The sequence below is a fragment of the Chroicocephalus ridibundus genome, chromosome 1, assembly GCF_963924245.1.
Source record: "Chroicocephalus ridibundus chromosome 1, bChrRid1.1, whole genome shotgun sequence".
NCBI classification, from domain to species: domain Eukaryota; kingdom Metazoa; phylum Chordata; class Aves; order Charadriiformes; family Laridae; genus Chroicocephalus; species Chroicocephalus ridibundus.
The window spans coordinates 85,599,802-85,621,834 of record NC_086284.1 but is presented as its reverse complement, the minus strand read 5'-3'; the positions used below and the strand labels follow the sequence as shown (position 1 = coordinate 85,621,834).

The following is a 22,033-nucleotide window of genomic DNA, read 5'->3' as shown; positions in this document are numbered from 1 at the left end:
TCTTGTTCTCAGAAACATTCTTTGCTGATTTGCAGAACATACCACCGCAGGTGCTTTTCACTCTCCCCGCTGAAGCTGTTTTGCTTTGTGTAAGCAGTTAAACACTTGCTGGCCTGACGGGAGAAATTCCATAGCTGGTATTTAAAAACCTCAGTACTGCTCCTGGGCTTTCCCTTCCTTGCTTCTGCCAACTTATGAAGTGGAGAGGTGACGCCTGTGAGAAGGACAGAAGACGTCTGGCTGACGGCCGGAGGGAAGGCTTGCTCCAGGTGCCTGCCCTGGCTGGTGAAATTCTGCACCAGCCCTGCCAGGGGAGCAGAGCAGCTCATCCCTGAACTGTGCTGGAGACAGGCTGTACAAGTGTCCCGCTCACCAGGCTTTAGGGCATGAAGGGCACGTATTGCTTCTTGCCTGTTTTGTGAATTTGGGTCTGTGTTTCAAATAATAATTCCATAAATGAGAGATGTGGATGGCCGGGTACTCCCTCCAGTTAACTACAGGTCAATAGAAAGTCATTACCGTCCAGTCCTGAGAATATAGTGGTTATTTTTTGTTTGATCCCTTGTGCTGAAGCAGTGCACCCGAGGCTAAGGCATATTCATTTATTTTAGCAGGCTTTCAGCTTCTGCAAGGAGATGGATATTAGTATCAGGAGGGAAATGGAGATATTAAATGAGGTCAAGGTAACTGCACATAAGCGTTAGATTATATGTTAATTTAAAATGATGAATGAAATACTTAGAGTATTTTAATGGTAAACTACAGTACGGACACAGAATGTCCCTTGTAGCGTGGGGCCTGTGAAACTGTGTGAATATTGCTGGCAGCCTGGGTTCGGGGGGGGAAGCAGGTACACGGAGAGAGAAGCTTTTTCACACCCAATTCAAAGAGGTGAAATTCCTGCTGCTCTACAAACCAGTGTGGGCTGGGTGGGAGACAAAGCCAAAAAAATGGGAAATAGATTGCTTTCACAAAACAAGTGGCAAAAGACAAAGCTAAAAAATAATACAGTTACATATATGCTTTTAAAACATAATGACTCAGTTAACTGACAACAGCTGGAAAGAACGGATTCTAATAATTTTCTCTCCAATGTCCGTTTGTGATGAATACTTCAGAAGAAATTATGCAAGCTAATGATCGTTACAGAAGCGTGACTTGTATTTAAGAGAGCTAAAGCTTGGACGTCAGAGGTAGGAAACCAGTGCCCTGAAATATTAGGTATGTGACTGTTTTATTTTAACAACTGTAGAGTCTGATTCTGCAAACCCTAAGCCATGTGAGAGTGGAACTACTCTCCTGAACACAATATATTATATGAGTACAGAAATATCGATTTAACATGCATAATTGTCAGAGCCTTTGTCTATGTTTAAATTTTAAATGTTAGATCTTAATTTCAGTTTTAAACAGTGGAAATATACAGTGAGAATGCATGCATATCTTGGGGCAGAAATAATGGTTGTGTTTTGCTGCAATAAAAATAGATTTTTCCTTTTATATCTGTAGCTTCATGAGTTTTCATTAAAAAAAATCAAAATTGTGTCTGTTGTCAAACATCGTTTTTAACTTTCCTTTTTAAAATCTATTCATAAAATCCTATGCCACAGAAGACAGAGCACATTAAAGAAAGTCAGTCTTTCTTGTTTCCTTTCCCTCCCTCTCTCTTTTTTTTTTTTTTTTTAAAGAAGTAACTTAAAATATGTGTGCTGTGTAAGAACGTGTGCTGAAGTTTCATGTTTCAGGTAATCTTCTTTAAAATAATGGGAGTCTAGATTGCATCAGTTAGTTTAAAAACTGGTATGCTATTGGTAGGGACAAAATGGGATTAGAGCCAAAATTTGACTGTGTTACTGCCAAAGTCTGTATCAGATTTAAGACACATGCTTCTGCAAGCTTCCATGAAGGTTGTGAAAAAAGTTTTAATACAGAGTTGGATTACAGCTCTCGAGCTCAAAACATTGGCCACTACACTACCATCTTAAAAGGCTGCCGTAACACGGAGCACAGACTAGAGCAGATTTCTTACATTTTCTGGATCACAGATGGATTTTGAATGCCTCTTTGTGTCTTGATGGAAGATATATTAACTGCATTAACTGGAATCCATACCTGATCATTTGTGAGCGTGTATGTGTATATATACAGATACATATCTATTTAAATCACTATCATGATTTTCTTTCAAGTGTATCTAAAATCTGCTCTAAGAAATTACACTCTCTAGATGAACTTACAATTGTTTTGAGCAGTAAAGAGCCAGATATTTACTCTCATATGTTGGAATCCTTTGTGAGTTTATAAGAGAAATTCTGGAAGCTTTTCTTTTCTGTATTGCTGATAGAGAAATGCATTTCGAAACAGACACCTCTAGCTGTATGACGACGACTGCGTAGTAACCTGTGGATTTTAAACATCAGAATGTACAAACCGTGGGCAACTGTGAATATTTTCATAGTTTCTTTTCTACATCTGCTGCAAGGATCTGACTATGAGAATGGGTCTGTGAAGGTAGGTGATCTTTATTTACTGTCATTCTTAAAGGTTCGAATTGCCAGAATTACATAAATTTAATGTGCAAGGTGGAGATCTTTTTGCTGTTTTGGTGTTTGGGTTTATTTTGTGATGGTTTAGTTGCACAGATGTTTAGCAGCCATAGAGGAAAGGACAATCTATAAAGAAGTTAAATCCATATTTGCTATTTAATATTTTATGTCTTTTTACTAGTTAAAATTAAGTACCTGTTAAACTTAAACTTTTAGTGTCAGTCATACAAAATAAAAGGAAAATCTAAACAAAAATGCAAGCCAGAGCATTTGGAATACTTTTCAATACGCTTTTTAATTTCAGGTATTTAGAATTGCAGGAATTAGTATCCTGGTACTGAAAATTTTCCCCTAAAAACACGTGTTCACTTGTTTGCCAGAAATCAGGGAAATGTTTTTCTTTTGTTTTATTAGGAGATGTTATCCAGGACTTTAAAATAAGCAGCAACTAGTAATAATAGAGCACATTGCCTGGGAACTAACCTTTCTTCTGAATACAATACATGCAACAAAATTTAAGCTGAAACCTCACCTTGAGAGGAGGATTTTTCAGAGCTGACTTTCTGCGACAATGTGAGAACATCCAGGACAATCATTTTGAAAAATCAGAACAAAAACTGGAACAAGTTTCTATATGTGCAGTGTGTCCAAAAATGATTAATTCGGTGTGTGGTCCAGAACAAACTATTTGTTTTTCACCAACAGAGCAAAACAAGCTAATACTTTTGTTTTCAGTTCAGAAAACCTCCTGCTTGCAAGAGATGACCACACACTAGTCTGTGAACTGCACTGCATGTTGACCCGTGTTTTAGAAAAGAAATGCTAAGTTCTGTGCTTAATTGCAGCCTGCTGTTGCCAGCACAAGAAGTTAGCAGCGGTGAGCGATGTCTGCCTCAGGATGACTAATGACTTACCCCTTTGCCTGCTCACCATTCACAAGCCTTTCAATTTACAATCTCAGCAATCAGTGCTTTGAAGGCATTAGGACCGGAGTAATCAGTCTTGTATACATTCCCTTTATGATCTGCATGACAAATCACTGGTTTCTTACATGTAGGAATCACTTTAAATCAGAAAGTGCTTTCTAATACAGAATACTAACCGTTGTATAATTGGCAGTGATGATAATTCTGTCCTCACATGGGACACAAGTTTATTCAGCATAGTAGTAAACCGCTAGTTAGTCTTTTAATCAAATTTTGAAACCATATTATCCACTTTGCCTAGAATAAATGCAAGAGCTCTTCTTGCTAATTTAAACTGGTTTATAGATTATTCACTGTGATAGCTTTGTCCACTCAACATATGTACGTCTGTAATTGTTTTAATTGTAATTTGGCTACCACTCTCAAGAAGCCAGCCTAGCCACAGAGTATGTATATAATAACAAATCGCTGCTAGTTTCCAAGACTGTCCTGAAGGTATCGTGTAAATCACATTAAAAAGGTCTGTGTTTCACACGCATTGGCCACTGATTGCCACAAGGAAAAGACTGGTTTTCCACTTGTTCTGGCTCTTTCTGTGTAGACAGAGATTTTTGGCTAAACTGTGGATTACTTTTCCTTTAATGTTTTACATGTTATATTAGATTTCTGGGTTGTTTTAGTATGTATGACATGTGGGCTTTTGTGTGTGTGTGTGCATGTGATATACCCCACAAAAAGTTGTTCATATGACAGTGTTTAATGGTACACAGGGTTATGCCTATTCTTACAGATTGCGCCTCAAATTGAATTTGCAGAAATTATGTATTGCATTCACCTATCATGCCTTATTTTTTTAAAATTCTTTAAGATCAATGGCAGTATTGACATTGGATAAAACCCGCAAGGTCAGGATGCAGGTAATGTGCAATTAGTGAGACCCAAGAAGGGTCAACCACCTGCAACCTGCTCTTGCCCCTTTATATGAGTTCAAGTAACTGAGCTCTGCCCAGGACACCTGAAGTTTTAAACCCATTGATGGTTTAAACCATCAAGTGGTGTCAGTGTGGTATCATTCGATAGGGTTTTGGGGGACTAAGGACTTAAATATTCTCTTATCCCCCTTCCACAAATATCCTAATTAATGCCGTGAATATTAAAAAGCCTATGTACAAGTTGCTGTGATTCAGCAAGTATCTCCTTGTGTTTGGCTTTTCCCAACCCTTAAATACACCACCTGTGCCAGCTACAGGAGTCCCTTTTACCACCATGTGCACACCAAGGCAGGTTGTCCAGTGCCCGTCAGGCCCAGCTCCTCCTACCTCTCTCCATTCCTGCCTTGTTCCATTCCCAGCATTTGACCGGCGTTCCCTCACCTCCAGGACTCAGGGTCTCAGTTTCCCTGCTGGGCTCCTGTTCATGCTCTCCATACGTCACCCTCCTTCCCACTTCCTTCCTGCTGGGTGGTGATGTCCTGCTTCTCTCTCAGACCCTCAGAAGGTCTGTCCCAGTTTCTCAGAGACAGCACTACTGGACTGTTTTGCTTTCCAATCATGTCTGACCATGATCCCCCCTTCCATCCCTAGCTTCTTGTTTTGTCCCTGTGGTAAGGACTTCCTGGCTTTCCTTTTCCTGACCCCAGTTTCTAGTTCTGGTCTCCCCGGATGTTCTCAGCCTCCTCAAACAGGTGTTTTGTGTTCATCTCCTTCCCTTTCCACAGTTCATCAGTGTTCATCTCCTTCCCCTTCCACAGGCAGATCTGGCAGCTTCCCTTCCCTGCTTGCCCGACCCCTGTGGCCTGCTCACAGCCCCATGGACTGAACCTGTGGTGTCCTGCACCCATGTCCTGCTGCACTCCCGAATAGAGTGGGGTGCGCACAAGCCCCATCTGCTGAGCATCTAGCTGCTAAACCCTGGCAGGTCTCTGCTGTTGCTCTAGGAGGTTTTGAATTTTGGGTGGATTTTTGCAGAGACAGCAGTAGACACATCCGGGACAACCAAGGTTCCTCAGGTGTCAAAACTTCACATCTGTGATTCATAGTAGGGAAACGCCAAACATTTACAAAAATGAGATTGGCAGAAAATGTTTTTGCACAGATAAAGAAGGAGCTTCATCCTCAACTGTGGTCAAGCCATTTTGACAGAGAAAGCAAAAAAGTATTAAAATCATTTTGAGGCAGACATCTGGCGTGGAAAGTTTCAGCCTGAATATCTAACGTCTGGCAGTGTTATAAACAACTGGAAAACAGTCTCATGATGGGAAGCGGTGGGCAGCCCCGGACTGGGACAGCGCAGCCATGCAGGTGTCAGGCTGGGCTCCTCAGCTGAACCCACGTCAGGGCTGGCAGCAAGCCCTCTGCCTCGCACACCAGTTGCTTGGTTCAGGATGCCAGCCTGGCATATGAGGTCCTCATTGAACAATTAGATTTCTGCATGGGTATTCTGAAGGCTGAGCATTATTATTTTTAATTTCTTTTTCATCAGGAAATGCTTTAAAAATTCTCGCTGAAGTTTTGTCCTGACAGTCTCTTACATTTTGGAACCCCTCAACTAGGGAACCGCAAACTTTGCCGTCTCTTTTCCTGTCTCTCCCCCACACATTTTTCCTCTCCTAGAGCAATGACAGACATAGGCTACTTTTTCCAGAATTTTAAAATTAGATGCAAAAAGCTATGTCCTATATTCATCAGAGCCGAGGCGAATTTTTTGCCAAGAAAAGCCAATGATCTGTCAGAGCTGCTCCTGCCTTCCAACACTAAAACCACCTCTCTAATGAGGCTGCAAGGTCTTGATCTCTGAGAATTTGAGTCTCATTGCTCCCTGCCCTATTCTGCCCCTTACGTTATTAATAAAATGCTAGGGGGAAGGCAAGAGAAAAGGACAACTGGTAATGCCCACATTATAACAGAATCACAGCCTTTTCTTTTTTGCAGAGGTCTTCTCCCCGCGGTGATCCCTCCTCTGGTTCATTAGAGAGAAATACACAGCTGATAGGCCTGAGGAGTATCATTGAAGTAGAAATCTGCTTTCTGATCAGAAGACCGAGGGATTAGTCATGCTTAGCCCTGGAGGTAAACATGGCTGCTCTCTGTTAAGTGCACTCCTTTACCACAGCTAAACCTTTTTTACTTCTGCACTAAACATCGACACAGCCTTGAGTGGGCATTTTTGCTGTAACAGGTCTTAGATTCAATAGTCTCGTATTGCCACTGTGAGCTGGACAGAGGTGGAAGCCACTTTCCAAAAACAGCTGGTGCATAGTCCCTGTCTGCTGGTGAGTGTGAAACAGCACTTCGCCACCATCCTCGGTCCCTGGACCACCTAGGTGGATAATACTTTGGAATTTGGTATCTTTGGAAATACCAGAGAGCCATCACACCGTGAGCAGAAGGAATAGGGAAGCTCTTTGCATCTCTCCTTTCCTACAGCCAGCTGCACTCTGTCTGTCTGTACAACCAAAACAGACAGGGCTCTGCAAAGAAACCTAAGCAACAGAGCTGGACATAAGCTTTTGTCTCTGAAATTACGACTGACACTGTTTTTGAGATAGATCGACACAGCTCTCTAATAACTGCTTGCAAATGTTGCTCACTTTCTAGAAAATAGAGATTCTAACAAATCTTCTACCTCCTGGGTTATCTTCCTCAAAGGCAACTCCTGGAAGTACAGCAAACTGCTCAACAGTTAGAAAAAGCAACTCTAAAGGCTGTTGGAAACAATTCCTCTGTTTAAAACAGGCTTTTCATCCTCACATCCAGCTTCCTTTCAAAGTTAGCAAACTATTTTAAATAAATATTATGAAATAGTGGTTTTTCAGAAGTGTTTTATTATCCCAGTTTTGTCACTGCTGCTTTTGATTCTCTGTGATTACCATCTCTGATAGGCTCAATGAGCCAAAAACGTGTGAAAATGTACTTGCTGCATTCCTGCAGAAACGAATGTCTGTGCTTCTCCTTCAGGGGTGGGAAGCTATCAGGGAGGTTGTGAGGAAAGCCAATTTGTTCTGACTTATCTGCTATTGCCTTGACAAGGTACAGTGAAGGATAAGAGAACAATCCTGTATTGTTGCTATGCCACACGGCATCTGTCCTTGGCTCTTATCATTTGGAAAGGAAACTACTAACACACTGCTACTTTATCAAGAGCAGTTCTTGCTCGTGAGAAATAGCAAAAAGATCTCTCCCAGCTGCTGTTCCAGTCCAGTCCATCCCAGCTAGGACTCTAATGTCTGAGAACAGAGCAGAGCTCTGAAAATTACATCAGGCTGTTCAGATTAATAAGATGCAGCGTTTGAGAAATTCATTCTATTAGTCAACTGTTTGAAATGAACACAGCGCTAATTAAACTTTGACATCAGTCGTGGCTCACATCTGAAACGCTGTGAAACCAAAGGCAGGAAGGCAGGCTCAGAGGGCAGTGGAGCAACTTTCTGCTAATTTGCGGTCACAAGGCAACCAAAACAAGCAATCAGCTCAGGCTCCGTGAGCATTGCTTGTTTCTGCCTTATGTAGCCTACTTGTGCTTTCTCCCTCCCAGGCATTTACCTGTGGTGGTACTGATGGAAGCTCCCACAGGAGGCAAACAGATAAATAGCCTGCTTGAAAATGGAAAAAAAAAAAACAAAACTGGTGCAAACGCTGCTGTTGTGGCTGCAAATTTTGTTCTGATCCCTGCTGTCCCTACTCCAGACTAGTAAGGTTTGCTTGTGTCTTATCTCCTGTGGACACTATATCATTATTTGGGAAAAATAAATAAGGTAAAGTTGTAGGTGATAACTCTTTTGTTCTTATTCTCATTAGAAACTTTGTACAGTAGTTTTTAGAGTTATCACTACCTGACTGAGATCTGTGTTCCTTTTAGACCTTTCTCTCAGCGCAAGTAAGTCCAGTTGCAAAACTGCCCATTGCTGTTTCTTGGGCTTGGCTTTGAGATGTAGTCCCAGGCTTTGCTGGGGAGGGGGGGAGAAAATGACCCAAGACATTTTGCTGCAGGGAAGTAACTCGATATGATACCTTTCCTAAATAAACCCTTATTCCTTAGGAATTCCTCATTCCTCCCACTATGTGCCAGTCCCTTATCAACTTCTGCCCCTGCTCCCTACCTCCCCAGCACATTTTGGAAATCTTCATAATCCTTGTTGGGATTTGGGGAATGTGGACAATATGCTATGTGCCCCCAGTACAGCTGCAGAGATCCCATGTGCCCACGGGAAGACCAAGCAGAATTTGCCCTTTTTTTGATGTCCTTGTGAAGGAGCTATATATGGGCTTCTGGATCAGTGAATAGCATAACAATTGAGTGGGGTATTTTAGTTTGCTGGCATTAAGAAAAATTCAGCTTCCTGGAGGATGTTGGATATTTTTTCTATTTTCCCCCAAATGGGATTTAAAATGTGTGACCACTCAGCTAGTGGTAGAACGCCATCTAGGGTCCTTGCTGCTTTGGCAGAGTCATACTGAGTGCAAGGGACGTGCAGTTGAGCACACGGGATTTGGCAATCCAATGTGGGTGCCACATAGGTTTGGAAAGGGGTGACCACTCTCATTATCAGGATGTCAGGATGGCTTTGTCTGAGCCATGCTTTCAGGTGGGAAGCACGCTGGGTTAGTTCTGAGAATTCACTGTCACTGACTGCAGCGTTGTCACTATTTGTGTGCCGTTGGGGAGGGAATTCTATTTGAGTCCGATTAAATTGCAAAAGAGCCGCATCGTGTTACTCTCTCATATGTCATGTTGCACGTAGAGAATGTGCCATACAAACAGGCAAAACTTTTCACTTTAATTAGCAATGTGACTCAGAAACCACATTAAGATATTTTCCTGCACTGCTAGGGAAATATTACTTAAGAAAAATTACAGTTCCAGGAAAATGTGTGCATGTGATTGGGGTAACATAAGTTCATTTGGTATTGGCAATGGCTTTGCTTTGTGAAGTGACATTTTGAAACCTGGCCGTCCGATTGGCTAGTCACACTTCCAAAACATTTCTTAAAGTGTCTTGGGGCAAACCCAGAAACCAATGAAAGCACTAACTGAAGGAACCTCCATCACATTAAAACATATTTTGAAGTATTAAAAGAATACATAGTCATCTGATTTCATTCAGGTGTCTGTTACTGAGCCATTCCAAAACTACTTTCCAAACCCCAGTGACTTCCAACGAATGGACAAATATCAAAAGAAAGTAGCTACAGTCTGGACATACTCTTTGTAAACAGATACAATATGCTATTTTTGACATGTGTACCCTGTCACAGTGTTAGACTACGCCTAACACTGTGTATGATGAAGTGCTATGTAATGTTCCTAGCCATGCTCTAAACTGAGCATCACAGCTGACTGAACGGGTTGCAGCAATGCAAGGCAATAGGAAAAAGCATACAAGTAGAGGCTCAGAAAATGTACTGTAAGACTCCCAAAGCTGCCAGTAACACCTGGGATATTGATTTACCACCCTGGACTTTTATGACAATCCCTCTGTGTCCTTTCACTGACCAAGCAAATATGCTTTGTGTGATCACCACAGGAGGGACCTAAAGGTAAACTCTCAATGTAGATGACTAGGCTTGAACTGGAAGAAACTCCATACCATAGCAGACCTACTCTTTTCTTCCATCTGCTTGTCCAGCTTTTCCATCGCTGCCAACAAAATGATGCGCAGTGAATATTGTTACCTTCAAAATCACACTTCAGCTGCTGTGAGGAGGTTTCCCATGAGAGTCGAAAAACCTGACTGTGGGAAGAAGTATTTGTTTAATGAGAGTTGTAGTTGATCTTCAAAATATTTGCTGGCTGGAAAAAAACCTGCCTCATTCTAGGTATAAAGATCTAGCTGCCTAAAAGTATATAGTTGTGAGAGGTATTTTCATAAAATATTCTCAGTCTCTGATTGCTTTGAATGTGAAAAAGAATAAATATTCTGAGATTTAAGCTTTCACAAAATCATGTACGATTTTGATGTTTTCTGTTCTTTGCTTTGAATATTTTGGTTCATTCCAACCACGGATACAGCAACCAAAATATCTCGTCTCTGAGGATTTTGATAATGTAAGCATGCTACTAAAGTGCTAGAAGTCTAATTTGTTTGCAGTAGCACCACAAAAGATGTATTCTAGTTCAAAAGGCCATTCAAAATATAAAACAGCTGTTATTTTGAAGCCATAGGGTAGCTGATATGATTTACTTGTGAAAACATATAATTTTCAGCTAAAGTAGAAGCTGTTTTATCATCAACTTGACCACTAATTTTAGGAAATGGATAATTAAGTCTCCTGTCTTCACTGGAAGTAAGGCTGGAGCCCAAGGAGACAGACTCCCAAGGAGGGGAGTCTGAACACTGAGTGTCTGAGGTAGAGCAGTCTAGGAGTTGCTTCTCCTCCAGTTTTCGGTCTTGGTCAGATGATGTACTGACAAGGTTTTAGAAAAAGAGGCCCTCAAACATCACATCTGTATCAGTGAGAAATGTGACAGTCTCAGATAAATGTCTCCCTGTCAGCCCCCTGCCCCCTCATACAACACCTGGTCAAACTATTAGTTTTACCATTTCATATCGCTCCCAAACCCACAAATATCATATCTGTCACATCAGGACAAGAGGTAATGGGCACAAATTTGACCATAGGAAGTTCCACCTGAACATGAGGAGGAACTTCTTTCCTTTGAGGGTGGCAGAGCAGAGCCCTGGCACAGGCTGCCCAGAGAGGTGGTGGAGTCTCCGTCTCTGGAGACATTCCAAACCTGCCTGGACGTGTTCCTGTGCAACCTGCTGTGGGTGACCCTGCTCTGTCAGGGGGTTTGGACTAGATGATCTCCAGAGGTCCCTGCCAACCCCTACCATTGTGTGATTCTGTCAGTCTGTCTTTCTGTGCTCTGCCAATTCTCCAGACAGGGCAGGGCTCTATGCAGTTTTCTCTTTCAGCAGCCATGACACACAGGACTTCAGGATGAAGCAGTGAGATCATACAGTCACCCTTTCCTGAGAGGATGCATGGCCAAGGCCAACACTTTAGCTCTGGAGGCAGACAGGGGAGAGTTTTTGCCTAGGCTGTGGGTGGGGGAAGTAAAAGTTTTTTTCCTGTGTCTGCTTTTCAGTCCTTGAGTTTTTTCTGGGCAAGCAGGCACTGATGAGGGTAGAGAGGTGACCTTCAGGCTTTCCACTCAGAGTACCATTTCCTCCTCTGCAGGCACAGCAGGAGGAGCTGTCTGGGCCTTACAGCCAGGCGATGCATGTCTGACACGTGCATGTTTTTTGCTGGTGAGACTTAGATGGAGTCTCCCTTCGATGCAGTTGCAGAAAATGCTGTAGTAGCGGGCACAGCTGAAAATATTAGCAGGCAGATCAAGGCATCAATTTTGTGAGGAAGTTTTGGAAAACAAAACGTGCTGCCCTGGTACTTTGCCTCTGAGCCCCAAAACCCCAACTTCTTTGACTATCATATGTCTGATGCAACCCTAGGGTTTCTCAACTGTAATACAGTCCTTACTAATTTTATATTCAGGGAAAGAATGTTGAGGCCATTTTCAACCTCTTAAAGAAGAAATTCAGCCCAATTGCATATTTTTTGCTGTATACTTGGTCAATCTAGCTGTATGCTAGTATACAGTTCCCACTGGAGAAAGCACCCTTTTAAAAAAGTGACAGCTGGAAATCTGCCTCACAGGACCTAAACTTGTCCCCACCATAAGCAACGTGTCCCTCCAGGTTATTAATGCTGTATCTGTGATGACCAAGTGAATGTTCAGTCTGGATAAGGCAGTGCACTGAGAGAGACTAAACTTTTTTCTAAGTATCCGAAGAGATTTGAGTATTTGTTTAGTCACCATTTGAAGGTGGAATGAATTACTGCATGCCCCTGAAACTTCCCCTGTGCTCCTGATAATGATAGCAAAGCCTTTGATAGTCACTGAAAAATCCCATGACAAGCCCATCTGCTTCAGAGAACAATATTAGTAGGAAATCAAAATATCTCATTGTTTTCACTCTCTGTGGTCATGTTCACTATAATTCAAACCAACTTATTTGTGCACTAATAATGCACAGACAGTTCCAGAGGGGATACAGTCAGAGATGTGACTTCATCTATCAAAAGTTCATAGCAGACAGAGAAACAAAATTCTGATTTTATTGCAGCTGTTGAAATGTAGATGTTCTTGCTCTCCTCAAAAATGAAATACAATGGTGATGATAAAATTAGTGCAAACTAGCATGTGTCAGACATGTGGTAGAGTTAGACGTCTCATGCTAGATGTTTATAGGATGATGCAGTTGCTTGTTGATAAGGCAGTAAGTCACCCCTGCAAGCCTGATGTTTTCAAGCTGCAGAAGATTCTCTCACTATTTTATTAACCGTTATGCAACACCCCAAGCATACAAGATGCTGTATTATAGACACTATTTGTTATGATAAAATTTGGCAATGGTTGAGCCCCTGATATCTCAAAATCATGGCCCATCAGTCTGAGCAATATTTTCTGTTTCCTTGGTACTGCCTTTGGATGAATGCCTTCCTCTGTTTTTTCAGGTCTTTTGCTTTGGTTGTAGATACCAGCTTAGGGATCATCTCTTTATTTTGTGTTTGCACCTGACCCCATAATCCTAGGAGCCACAATAATGATAAAAATACTACTAATAATGATGAAAACCCTCAAAAGGAGTTCCACTTACTGCAATGACTCCACACAAGCTTGTCATCCTCACCAGGAAAATGGTCAAACAAGGGACCTTCAGACACCATGTAGATCTTTGTATTGGCCTCACAATGGCAGGAGCTGCCCCGTTCTCAAGCCAAGACAGAACAAGATTTCTCCACAGGAACTCCCTTGCAGTTGCCTGGCCACATCAGCTCGCAGTCTGTGTGCCGCAAGCCACAGCACAGCTGGGCAACTACCCCATGGCTTTGAGGCAGGGAATGAAGTGCTTCCCTCTGTCAAGGCAGCTGCCAGTGCTGGCCTTCAGCCGGTCCCAGGTCCTTCAGGCCTTGGTGCAGTTGCTCCTCCTGGATGTTTGTATTTGTGTACCTGAGAAAAATTGACTGCTGTTCCTCAGATATTGCCTTTGCTTTGGATAAGGAGAAGGGATGATTTCATCTCATTTCACTGCTCTCAGTTGAGTGGGTCAGCGAACTACAGCTGAGCTAGTGAAGGCTTTCTCTCTCAACTCAAGCCTTAATGTACATTTTAAGCTGTCTGGGGCCAGAGCTGCTGACTGCTCCTTTAGTGTCAATGGAGAGAAAGAGGCAGTTTGGAGGCACAGTTTATCCAACAGACTTTGCAATGAAATGAATGTGCAGCCAATGGACTTATTTTTCCCTATTAACTATAATAGGTGTCTCAGATAACTAGTTCATATTCAGTCAGGTAAATGATACCTATAGGATTAGCTTATTTTTTTTTAAATGATCATGGGGTAGCAGGGAGCTGTAGGCACTCTGTCTCTGCAAGATGAGCCCATCAGCTCAAACATTGTTGTAAAAACACCTTGGGGAATGCATCATGGAAGAAAAGGTTATTTTCAGGTGTAGCATACATAGCAGCAAAATTCCTTGGTATTTTCATGTGGTGATGAATCATATACTGAGTATTTAAACTGGTTTGAGTCTAGTTCTGAGAATAGCCTTCGGGCAGCACTGGAATGGGGGCAGTTCAGCTTCTGGTTGCATCAAGTCTTTGTCTTCTACATGACTCCTCTTGAACTGAATGCAGCTGCTACTGCTGCATGAAGCACACAGCACCCACATAAAGGTTCAAAACGTCCTCACGTCCTGCCAGTACTCTTTGTCCATGCCCAAGTGCCCTCACTTTGTGATGAAATCTCCTCCCCAGAGAGGTTAATTTTGAAAGATTTAGTTTGAACTTAGCTTAAACCTGTTTGGCCGTATTTGTGATACAATGGCATTAAGAGAGTCATCACTCTGTGTTATGCATCTACAATCTGCTCGTCTGCTTTCCCTGGCAAGATAAAGCCATTACCTTCTTGTTATTGCTTAACTGCTGAGAGGATGGATCATAAACCAGTGCAAGGTTACTGAGAGGTTCCTTAATCATTTGTCCTGGCCCCAGACACAGTGATAATGTTGAAGATTTCCATTGGTATTCATGCAACACTTGCCACAATAGTATCCGTGACCCTAACTCAGAAAAACATTCCTTTGCAGAAGAGCACACGTGTTAAGCTTTAAGCAGAGGCTTGTGTCCCACTGTGGATAAGGACTGTGACACTGAGGCTTAAGAATGGTAGTCATCTGTGTAAGCTTTCAGGATGTCCTTCTTGGTTCTGTGGGTGTGAAGTAGTACAGAGTGAAGTACAGAGTGAAGTACAGAGTGAAATGCAAGCAGGAGTTTCTTCAGACTGAGCAAAATATGGATTGCGATCAACCTTTATTTTTGCCTTCTCATGCACACAAAATATTATTCACCGTGCATCTGTTTTCTTAAATAAAAATACTAATAGATACTGATGGCCTTTAAAAGAATTAATTTTGGGTTGTAGACGTGTTTGTGCTGTAGATTCTCAAATAAATTTATGACTTTAGCGGGCTTTCCTTTTACTATCGTATTCTACACATCTTTCCTCTGTTGTTCAAAATACCTCCAGGAGATCTTGAAACACAGCATTAGTACAAAGACCATCTGTGTCAGGCTGAAAAGAGTGGCACATGCGAAAAAAACAGGAGTTCTGCAAGCATGAGTTTTGTCAGCTTACTCAGACATCAGTTTGAAAAGGGTAGGGTTTTTTTTCTTAGGCAAGACACCTAGGAGCTTGTCAAGTATGGAGAAAAGGTGCAAACTGCTGAGCTGCAGCACTTGATGGGAGATTGTCGATGATAGTAATTGTCAACAAGGGGCCTGGTTTGAACAGTGCCGGCTATGTGTGGGATTGTGCATCTGTATGACAAGTTGCATAAGCCAAATATTTGACTAGCGTAAATCAACAGGGTAATGAACTCAGTGTCTGATTTAAGTGGGAAAGGCCACTGAATGTACCACTGCTTTTTCTCTTGTTCTTTTCCAATGCTAACTACTTTTAGGGTTTTTTTGGCATCTGAGATTGCTAGGAAGAAGATAGATAGCCCATTATGGTTTCTTTTGGAAGGACAAAAGTTGTAATTATCCAAAAATCACAATGCTAACCCACGTTATCATTTCCTGATGTCAATGATTTTGCTCATAGCCCAAATAGAGGAAAACAGATATTCTTTTTTGAGTTGAAGAATAGTTTTGGAACATATGAGAGGTCAATGTTATGAAAAACATACAACTTCATTTAAAGATGAATCTGATTTTTATCGCTGTGTATGGGATCCATTCTTAAGAGAAGATACTTAGAAAAATGACAATAAGAGCAGAAGTAAGCTGAAGAGATAATGAGCTACTTAAACCTACTACTTTGTTATTGATGAGTTCTATGCAAAAACTTCTCGTAGGCAATAGCAATATGTATTAAGTTGACTACAGGGTATACATTTATGGGTACTGAAAGTTTAGGACATTTGGAGCTTTCCAGTGATATGGCTCCACAGGTAATTTGTTCATTTTGGGTGTGTGTAAAGGCCATTTCCTTGGCCCTTTGCCAATAGCTCCTTCTATGCTTTCTTTCTCTCTCAAGCCTTAATGCACATTTTAAGCCATGAATCATAATTTTGCTGCCTCTGTGAACCACAGCAAGTGCAGTGAAGTCCTGCTCCACATAGGTTTCAGCCTTTACAACCAACAACTACACAGTGGTGATGGTTCAACCCAGCTGACTACTAAAATCTGGGTCAACGTAAGGGAAGTGGAGTGAGGGCATGGAAGGGAGAAAAATGGATGTTACTCTGCACCAGGAGGCTGAACAGCTCAGCCTGAGGTAGGTCTCATTAGAATCCCACCTGGCAGAATATGGGGAAAGGAGTAAAAATAAACATAAAAGGACAGTGGGATCCAAGCAGTACAAGTTGATGAGAGGAGAGTTGAGAATGTAAGCGGAACCTGGAAGGAATTATCAGAGATTATTAATTATCAGAGAAAGCCTAAAAAAGGGAGGAAGGGGTATCTGACGTGGGAAATAGCATGTGAAGATGATTACAGTCAGGATAAACAAACAGATGGCAGCTTTGTTCCTCTTCCTTTTTGTGAGGAGCTGGTTCTCCCAAAAATGTCAGTGGAGGTTTGACCTCTCTGCATGCTTCCCCCTGCTTTGTGGCTGAGTGTGGAGCTCCCCTCCTGATCAAATGCTGATTTTAACCACTGTCCACTTGATATTACTGTAAGAGGGGATAAAGTCCTTGATCACCACATGAGTGGTAGGTTTGGGATGCTGTTGAATCTAACACCTTCTTCCAATTTCACATTTTGAAACATTTATTCACCCTTCTGGGCAAAGCTGCACCCTTCTAAACGGGGCTTTCAAGTCAGGCAGAGTACATTTATCTACATCTAAACAGGGCTTGAATTTAAACTGCAGTATATGAAAAAAGTCTCCACATCGATGCCATGCTAGCAGCCCTATGGCATTTCACCTATGGTATTGTCTGAGACCATAAGAGGTTCTGTGTTTTCATTTGATGCTGTCCTTTTCAAAAGAGGAGGAGCAGAAATGAATGCTTTGGAAGGATTTCATGACAACACGCTATTCGGTGCTGCTGTGCCATAGCAAGAGGGTGCCTGACGGAAGCAGTTCAGTCTGCGGTGTCTGAGGCCGTAGGGCTGTGCCCTGCTGGTGGGGCTGATGCACCTTCCACACTCTTTTTGCTTTTTAGGCTTCTAGGCTTGAATGCTTTTAAGTTGTGGATAGCTGCCTCTAAGGTCAAAGTGTATAAGGATGAGGGATGTCCTTCTTGATGCTGAACAGTCTGTCTGTGCTCTAGCAAGTGTTTAGAAGAACATTTTAGGTCAGCATATCGAACAGTCTCAAAGGAGTCAAACCCAACCCATAATGTGGTATTCACTGTTCCTGTTTTGGCACTTTTAGGTAGATTGGAACAAAATGAGGTGCTTCTCTTCAGAAGTTTTATATCCCAGATGGCTGCGGTGAGATTTGTTTGACCAAAGATCCACCGCACTGATACCTCTTGTGATCTGGTGAGCCTGGCCTTGCTGGGCAGCCAGCAGAAAGATTTTCAATATGATTTCAAATGAATCATGCTCTAAAAGTGTCTATATTTCTCTGTCTTGGCTATAGAGGGAGCTGAGAGTGACTAGCTCACAGGCAAAACAGATATCCACACTGTAAAAAACGACAACTATTTGGGATTCATCCCTCCCTTAAGAGCTGGCAGTGCCATCGGCCCACCATCTTGCCTAGTGTCAGCAGTGCTCATAGGGAGAGACTGTAATTTATCTCAGTGCTGCTGTTGTTACGGGACAGGGCATCAGGAAATTCTGTATTGGATAGGGATTCCCATGAAGAGTTATAAAGTCAGCTGTAAAATCTGTTCCCTCCAGGAAGGAGTCAAACATAAGAAGAAGGAAGACAATTATTCTGGCATTGCGATGGTAGGCAACTGGCAACCGCCTCAAACTGCAGAGCTTGGATAGGTGTTAGGAAACATGAAGAGAGTAGAGGCAACAGATTTACTTCAGGGCTGAATAGCCCAGGCAATGCTGAGCAGGGCTGCTTCTCCAATTTCCAATATATGAAAACCAGTGAGAGAAGGAACAACCGGCACACATAGGCGGTCTTTGTCAATAACGCTATGATGCATCAATATCAGATGTACATATTTTTAATTACCAGAATTCAAATCCTATTGGACATGTATTTTTTGGTATAAAAATGACTTCTACCAATATAACTTATCTCTCTTTCTATACAATAGTACATGTGAAAGCATAAAGGTAGTTAATTTCAGTGTATTCAGTCCACATTAAGGAACTTGTATAGCTTTAAAAATACAAAAGTCCTTAAAACAATACAAAAATCCTTAAAACAGTACAAATTCTTGCTTTAGATAAACCCAGAGGTCTTTGCTTAGCATGAGGAGGCATGTATACTTTTTTTGTACTCTTTCATCTTAGGTTTAAACCTTATTTTGCTCATATAATAATAACTAGTAAAAATTCTTGATATTTCAGTAAAAGAAATGGAAAATCTAGTCCCAAAGTACTCTTTGGGACTCTTACAAGCAGTGCAGTCTTCTAATTTACAGAATACCATCCTCTCGTTTTACAGGTTCTCTGTAAATTCAGTCTAGTTTAGAAATCTTGTATGCTGATTCAGCCAGAATATCCTTTTACTGCAAAGAGGAAAGAAAATATTATTAATGGTTAATACAATTCAGTTTTAATCTTTGGTCTCGTTACTATGCCAGCACTGGTCCCATACTTGCATGTTTTGCAAGGTCAAGGAGACAGTTTGTGAATGGGAGTGAATATAAGCTGCAGTTCTTAGAACAAACAAGTCTTGACGCACTGACCTCAAGCTGAATTTCAGCTTTCCTACATCAGCAAAAGTCTGGGTAGCTTGTTTGTGAAACTGTCCTGAAATTCAGTTACTAGCGCTAAGTATTCACATTCCTTCTGAGCTCTCTGTCCATAAGTATTGAGATGGGCTTTCCAGTTTTCACCACACACATAGGAAATGTATGAGAAATCATTCACTGATGAAAAACAGCCATCTCTATAATGAAACATGGCAGCTTGCTAGAGCACAATATAATGTTCTGTATGGGCATAAAAGAAGAGCAAATAACTTCTTCTGAGTTAACTACGTAGGGAATTTTAGCTCAGTGGAAGGTAATTACCCAAAAACGAACTTGGCCTGCACGTACAGGCTAACATCTGTATTGTTGCAAAATAAATGCCACAGATGTTTTAATAACAAATAACAGATGCACTCAGTGCTTGGGTTTCAGATCTCATCTAAAAATGTTCTTCTTATAGGTGACCCTTCCCCCCCTCCACTTCCCCAGTCCTATACAGAGGACTGGCTTGCTACCGGTTCAGACTTCAGGCTACTGCACACCTCGTATCGCCAGCTTCCTATGCTTCAGCTTGGCTTTTAAGAAGTGCTGTTTTATTTATGAGAGCTGGCACTGCAGCCCGTTATTTGCAAGTCAAAAAGTACAGTCAACTGCATGACCAGAGAGCACAGCTGAGAGCACCAGCCCAGCGCAACACAGCCATTTACAAAGATAACCTTTCACTCGGGTTGGAGGCAATAGTTTTCAGCAGATCTGGTGAGTCAGTGGAAATAAATACTCAATGCCTTGATAAAGGCACAAACACAGATGTCGGAAAGCAGCAGCCAAGGAAACCAGTATTGTTATGGGGTGCTGTGCAATATTAAGTTTCTGTTGAACAGGTATTTTTTAAGTGAATAACACCTTTAAACTGATGGGGTAGGTCTTTCTAGGGAGCATTCTCCCGTGGAAGTGCAGAATGGTCTCGTACATCACGCAGGTGGAAAATGCAATGACTGCACTGACGTGGCTGTGCAGCCACAGCACTGAGGCTGGATGGAGGCCCCTTTGGCTGACTTGAGCAGGACCCAAAGGGTATCCAGGATGGGAAATGGAGGATGGATCCTGCACTTTGCAGCACGTTGAACGTTGTGTTTGCCCACCATGTGGATAGGCCCTTGTACTTCCAGCTGTATCACCTGCCTATGCAGTGATGTCTCACGGCTGGCACCAGAGTTTAGGCACTAGAGGTGGCTTGCCTTGGCAGCAAGCCACCACTTGAACTCACTCAAGATTGTCAAGGGGGGTGACCTGGGATTCACGCTGGCACAACTGGCCAGCTCAGGCACAGCAACAATGTGATGTGAACGATGTGAAACAGTGATGTCAACCTTGCGTCTGCCAGGTTCCCTGGGGAGCTGGGATAGCTGGGATACAGGGAATACAGCCTGCATTTGTCAAGCAGCTGTAGTGCTGTGATGGTAAGGGTGAGGAAGTGGGCATCTCCCCTGCCCGAATTATATGGGCACAAATCCTGCAGATCTGTCTGGTACCGGGCACTGTCAAAGCCCGCGACATCTCTGTGTGCTCCTGTTTTCCCAGGTATTCTTGGCTGTCCTCAGTAACGTGCTGCCGTTTTGTACAAGTGCTCCATGTGCTGCACTGGGGACAGGCTGCAAAGGTACTGGCTTTCTGACTTCCCCCTTCTCTTCCAGAGGACGTCTCTGTCAGCATTGGAGCGGTCAGAACAGCAGATCAGGAGAGCATCCAGCCTGGAAGAGCTGCTTCGCATCACTCACTCTGAGGACTGGAAGCTGTGGAAATGCAGGCTAAAACTCAAAAGTCTGGCCAACTTAGACTCCCGCTCTGCATCACATCGCTCCACCAGATTTGCTGCTGCTTTCTATGATATCGATACACTGAAAGGTAGGTGCAGGTTGGCAGCTGAATGACCTCAGCTTCAGGGCCACAGACTGTTAAGCAGTGAAGGGTTAAGTACCAGGGGTTTCCTAGAATACACCCATACTAGAAACAACAGGGCATTCATGGAAAATTACTTTGTATGAAAAAATGTCAGGCAACAGCCCCAGTACGCCTCCCTGTTTTGTTGCCAAATCAGGCTTATTGTTCTCTGTATACTCTCCAAAGGGAAGATGTATTATGCATGGATTTGTCAGTCCAGAGAAAGGAGCGGAAGTCAATGTGCAAAGAACAGGTTGGAATGACTGGCTGAGGGGCTGGCAAGCAGCATTGTGCTAATTCTCAGAATTTGCTTGCAGGCAGAAACGAATGAGATTTCCTGCAGGCATGGAAATCCCTGTTTTTATTAGGTGTGCTCTGATATAAGGCACTGCATCAGCAGCAGTGTCTGGGTGGGATTTCTACAGGAAGGAGATATTGCCCTAATTTCAATCGATGGGAGGAAGTCTCTCTGGAGAGAAGTAGATCTTGAAAAGACCAACCAACACTTGAATGCGGGGAATCACCATCTATTCCCTCACCTGGAGCAAAAATGAATATTGTTCCCTGTAGGTGAGAGACTTGAGAGGCATTATGTGTTTACTGATGTAAAATAAAGCATCAGTTACCATACTTTGGCCGAGGAAATGTATATCCTACGGCAAAGCTACACTGTAGCCTAATGAAGGACAGACTGAGCTATTCTTTTTTTGTTCAGTCTTTACCCTGAAGTGATATGATCACATCACTTTCCTTTTGGGAAATCAGATATTGCTGACCCTGTTCCAGTACCACTTTTACAACAGCCACAGCCACTTCGCACACCATTGCTCAGCTAAATTATGGCTGAGCAAAGGCCTAAATTTGCATCTCTGAGCTACAGCACAGAAGTGCAGACACGAATGCTAGTCTGAAAAGGGTTTTCATACAACAGGCATGGTTTTAAGCTTCTCATAGAAATTTTGTACAGAAAAAAAGTTAAATCCACTACACACTGGAAGAACAATTAAGAGGGCTTCAATTAATGATAAACATTTTGTTTACACACCTTTCTAAGTCTACACAGCAACATCAACAATCCACAGAGCTGTTATTAGAAGTCACACCCAGTGTCAAATGCTGTAACTCTCTACTCACTACTGTTCATTCAGTGACCACCAGCATTTCTGACAAATTAAAATATTCCTTTTGTCAAAACAGCAAGACAACAGAGGATGTTCTCAAGTGT

The 22,033-nt window shown here is 42.3% G+C and overlaps 1 protein-coding gene across 1 annotated transcript in view; it reads left to right on the top strand.

Moving 5' to 3' along the window:
• The first annotated feature begins 1,898 nt into the window (after nucleotides 1–1,898).
• Nucleotides 1,899–22,033, top strand: part of VEGFD (vascular endothelial growth factor D) — a 32,242-nt gene continuing 12,107 nt past the window's right edge. The window contains exons 1-2 of the mRNA XM_063342229.1: nucleotides 1,899–2,511; nucleotides 20,562–20,772. Coding sequence (XP_063198299.1) covers nucleotides 2,422–2,511; nucleotides 20,562–20,772 — 301 coding nt within the window. The 5' untranslated portion in view covers nucleotides 1,899–2,421. The remainder of the gene's footprint in view (nucleotides 2,512–20,561; nucleotides 20,773–22,033) is intronic.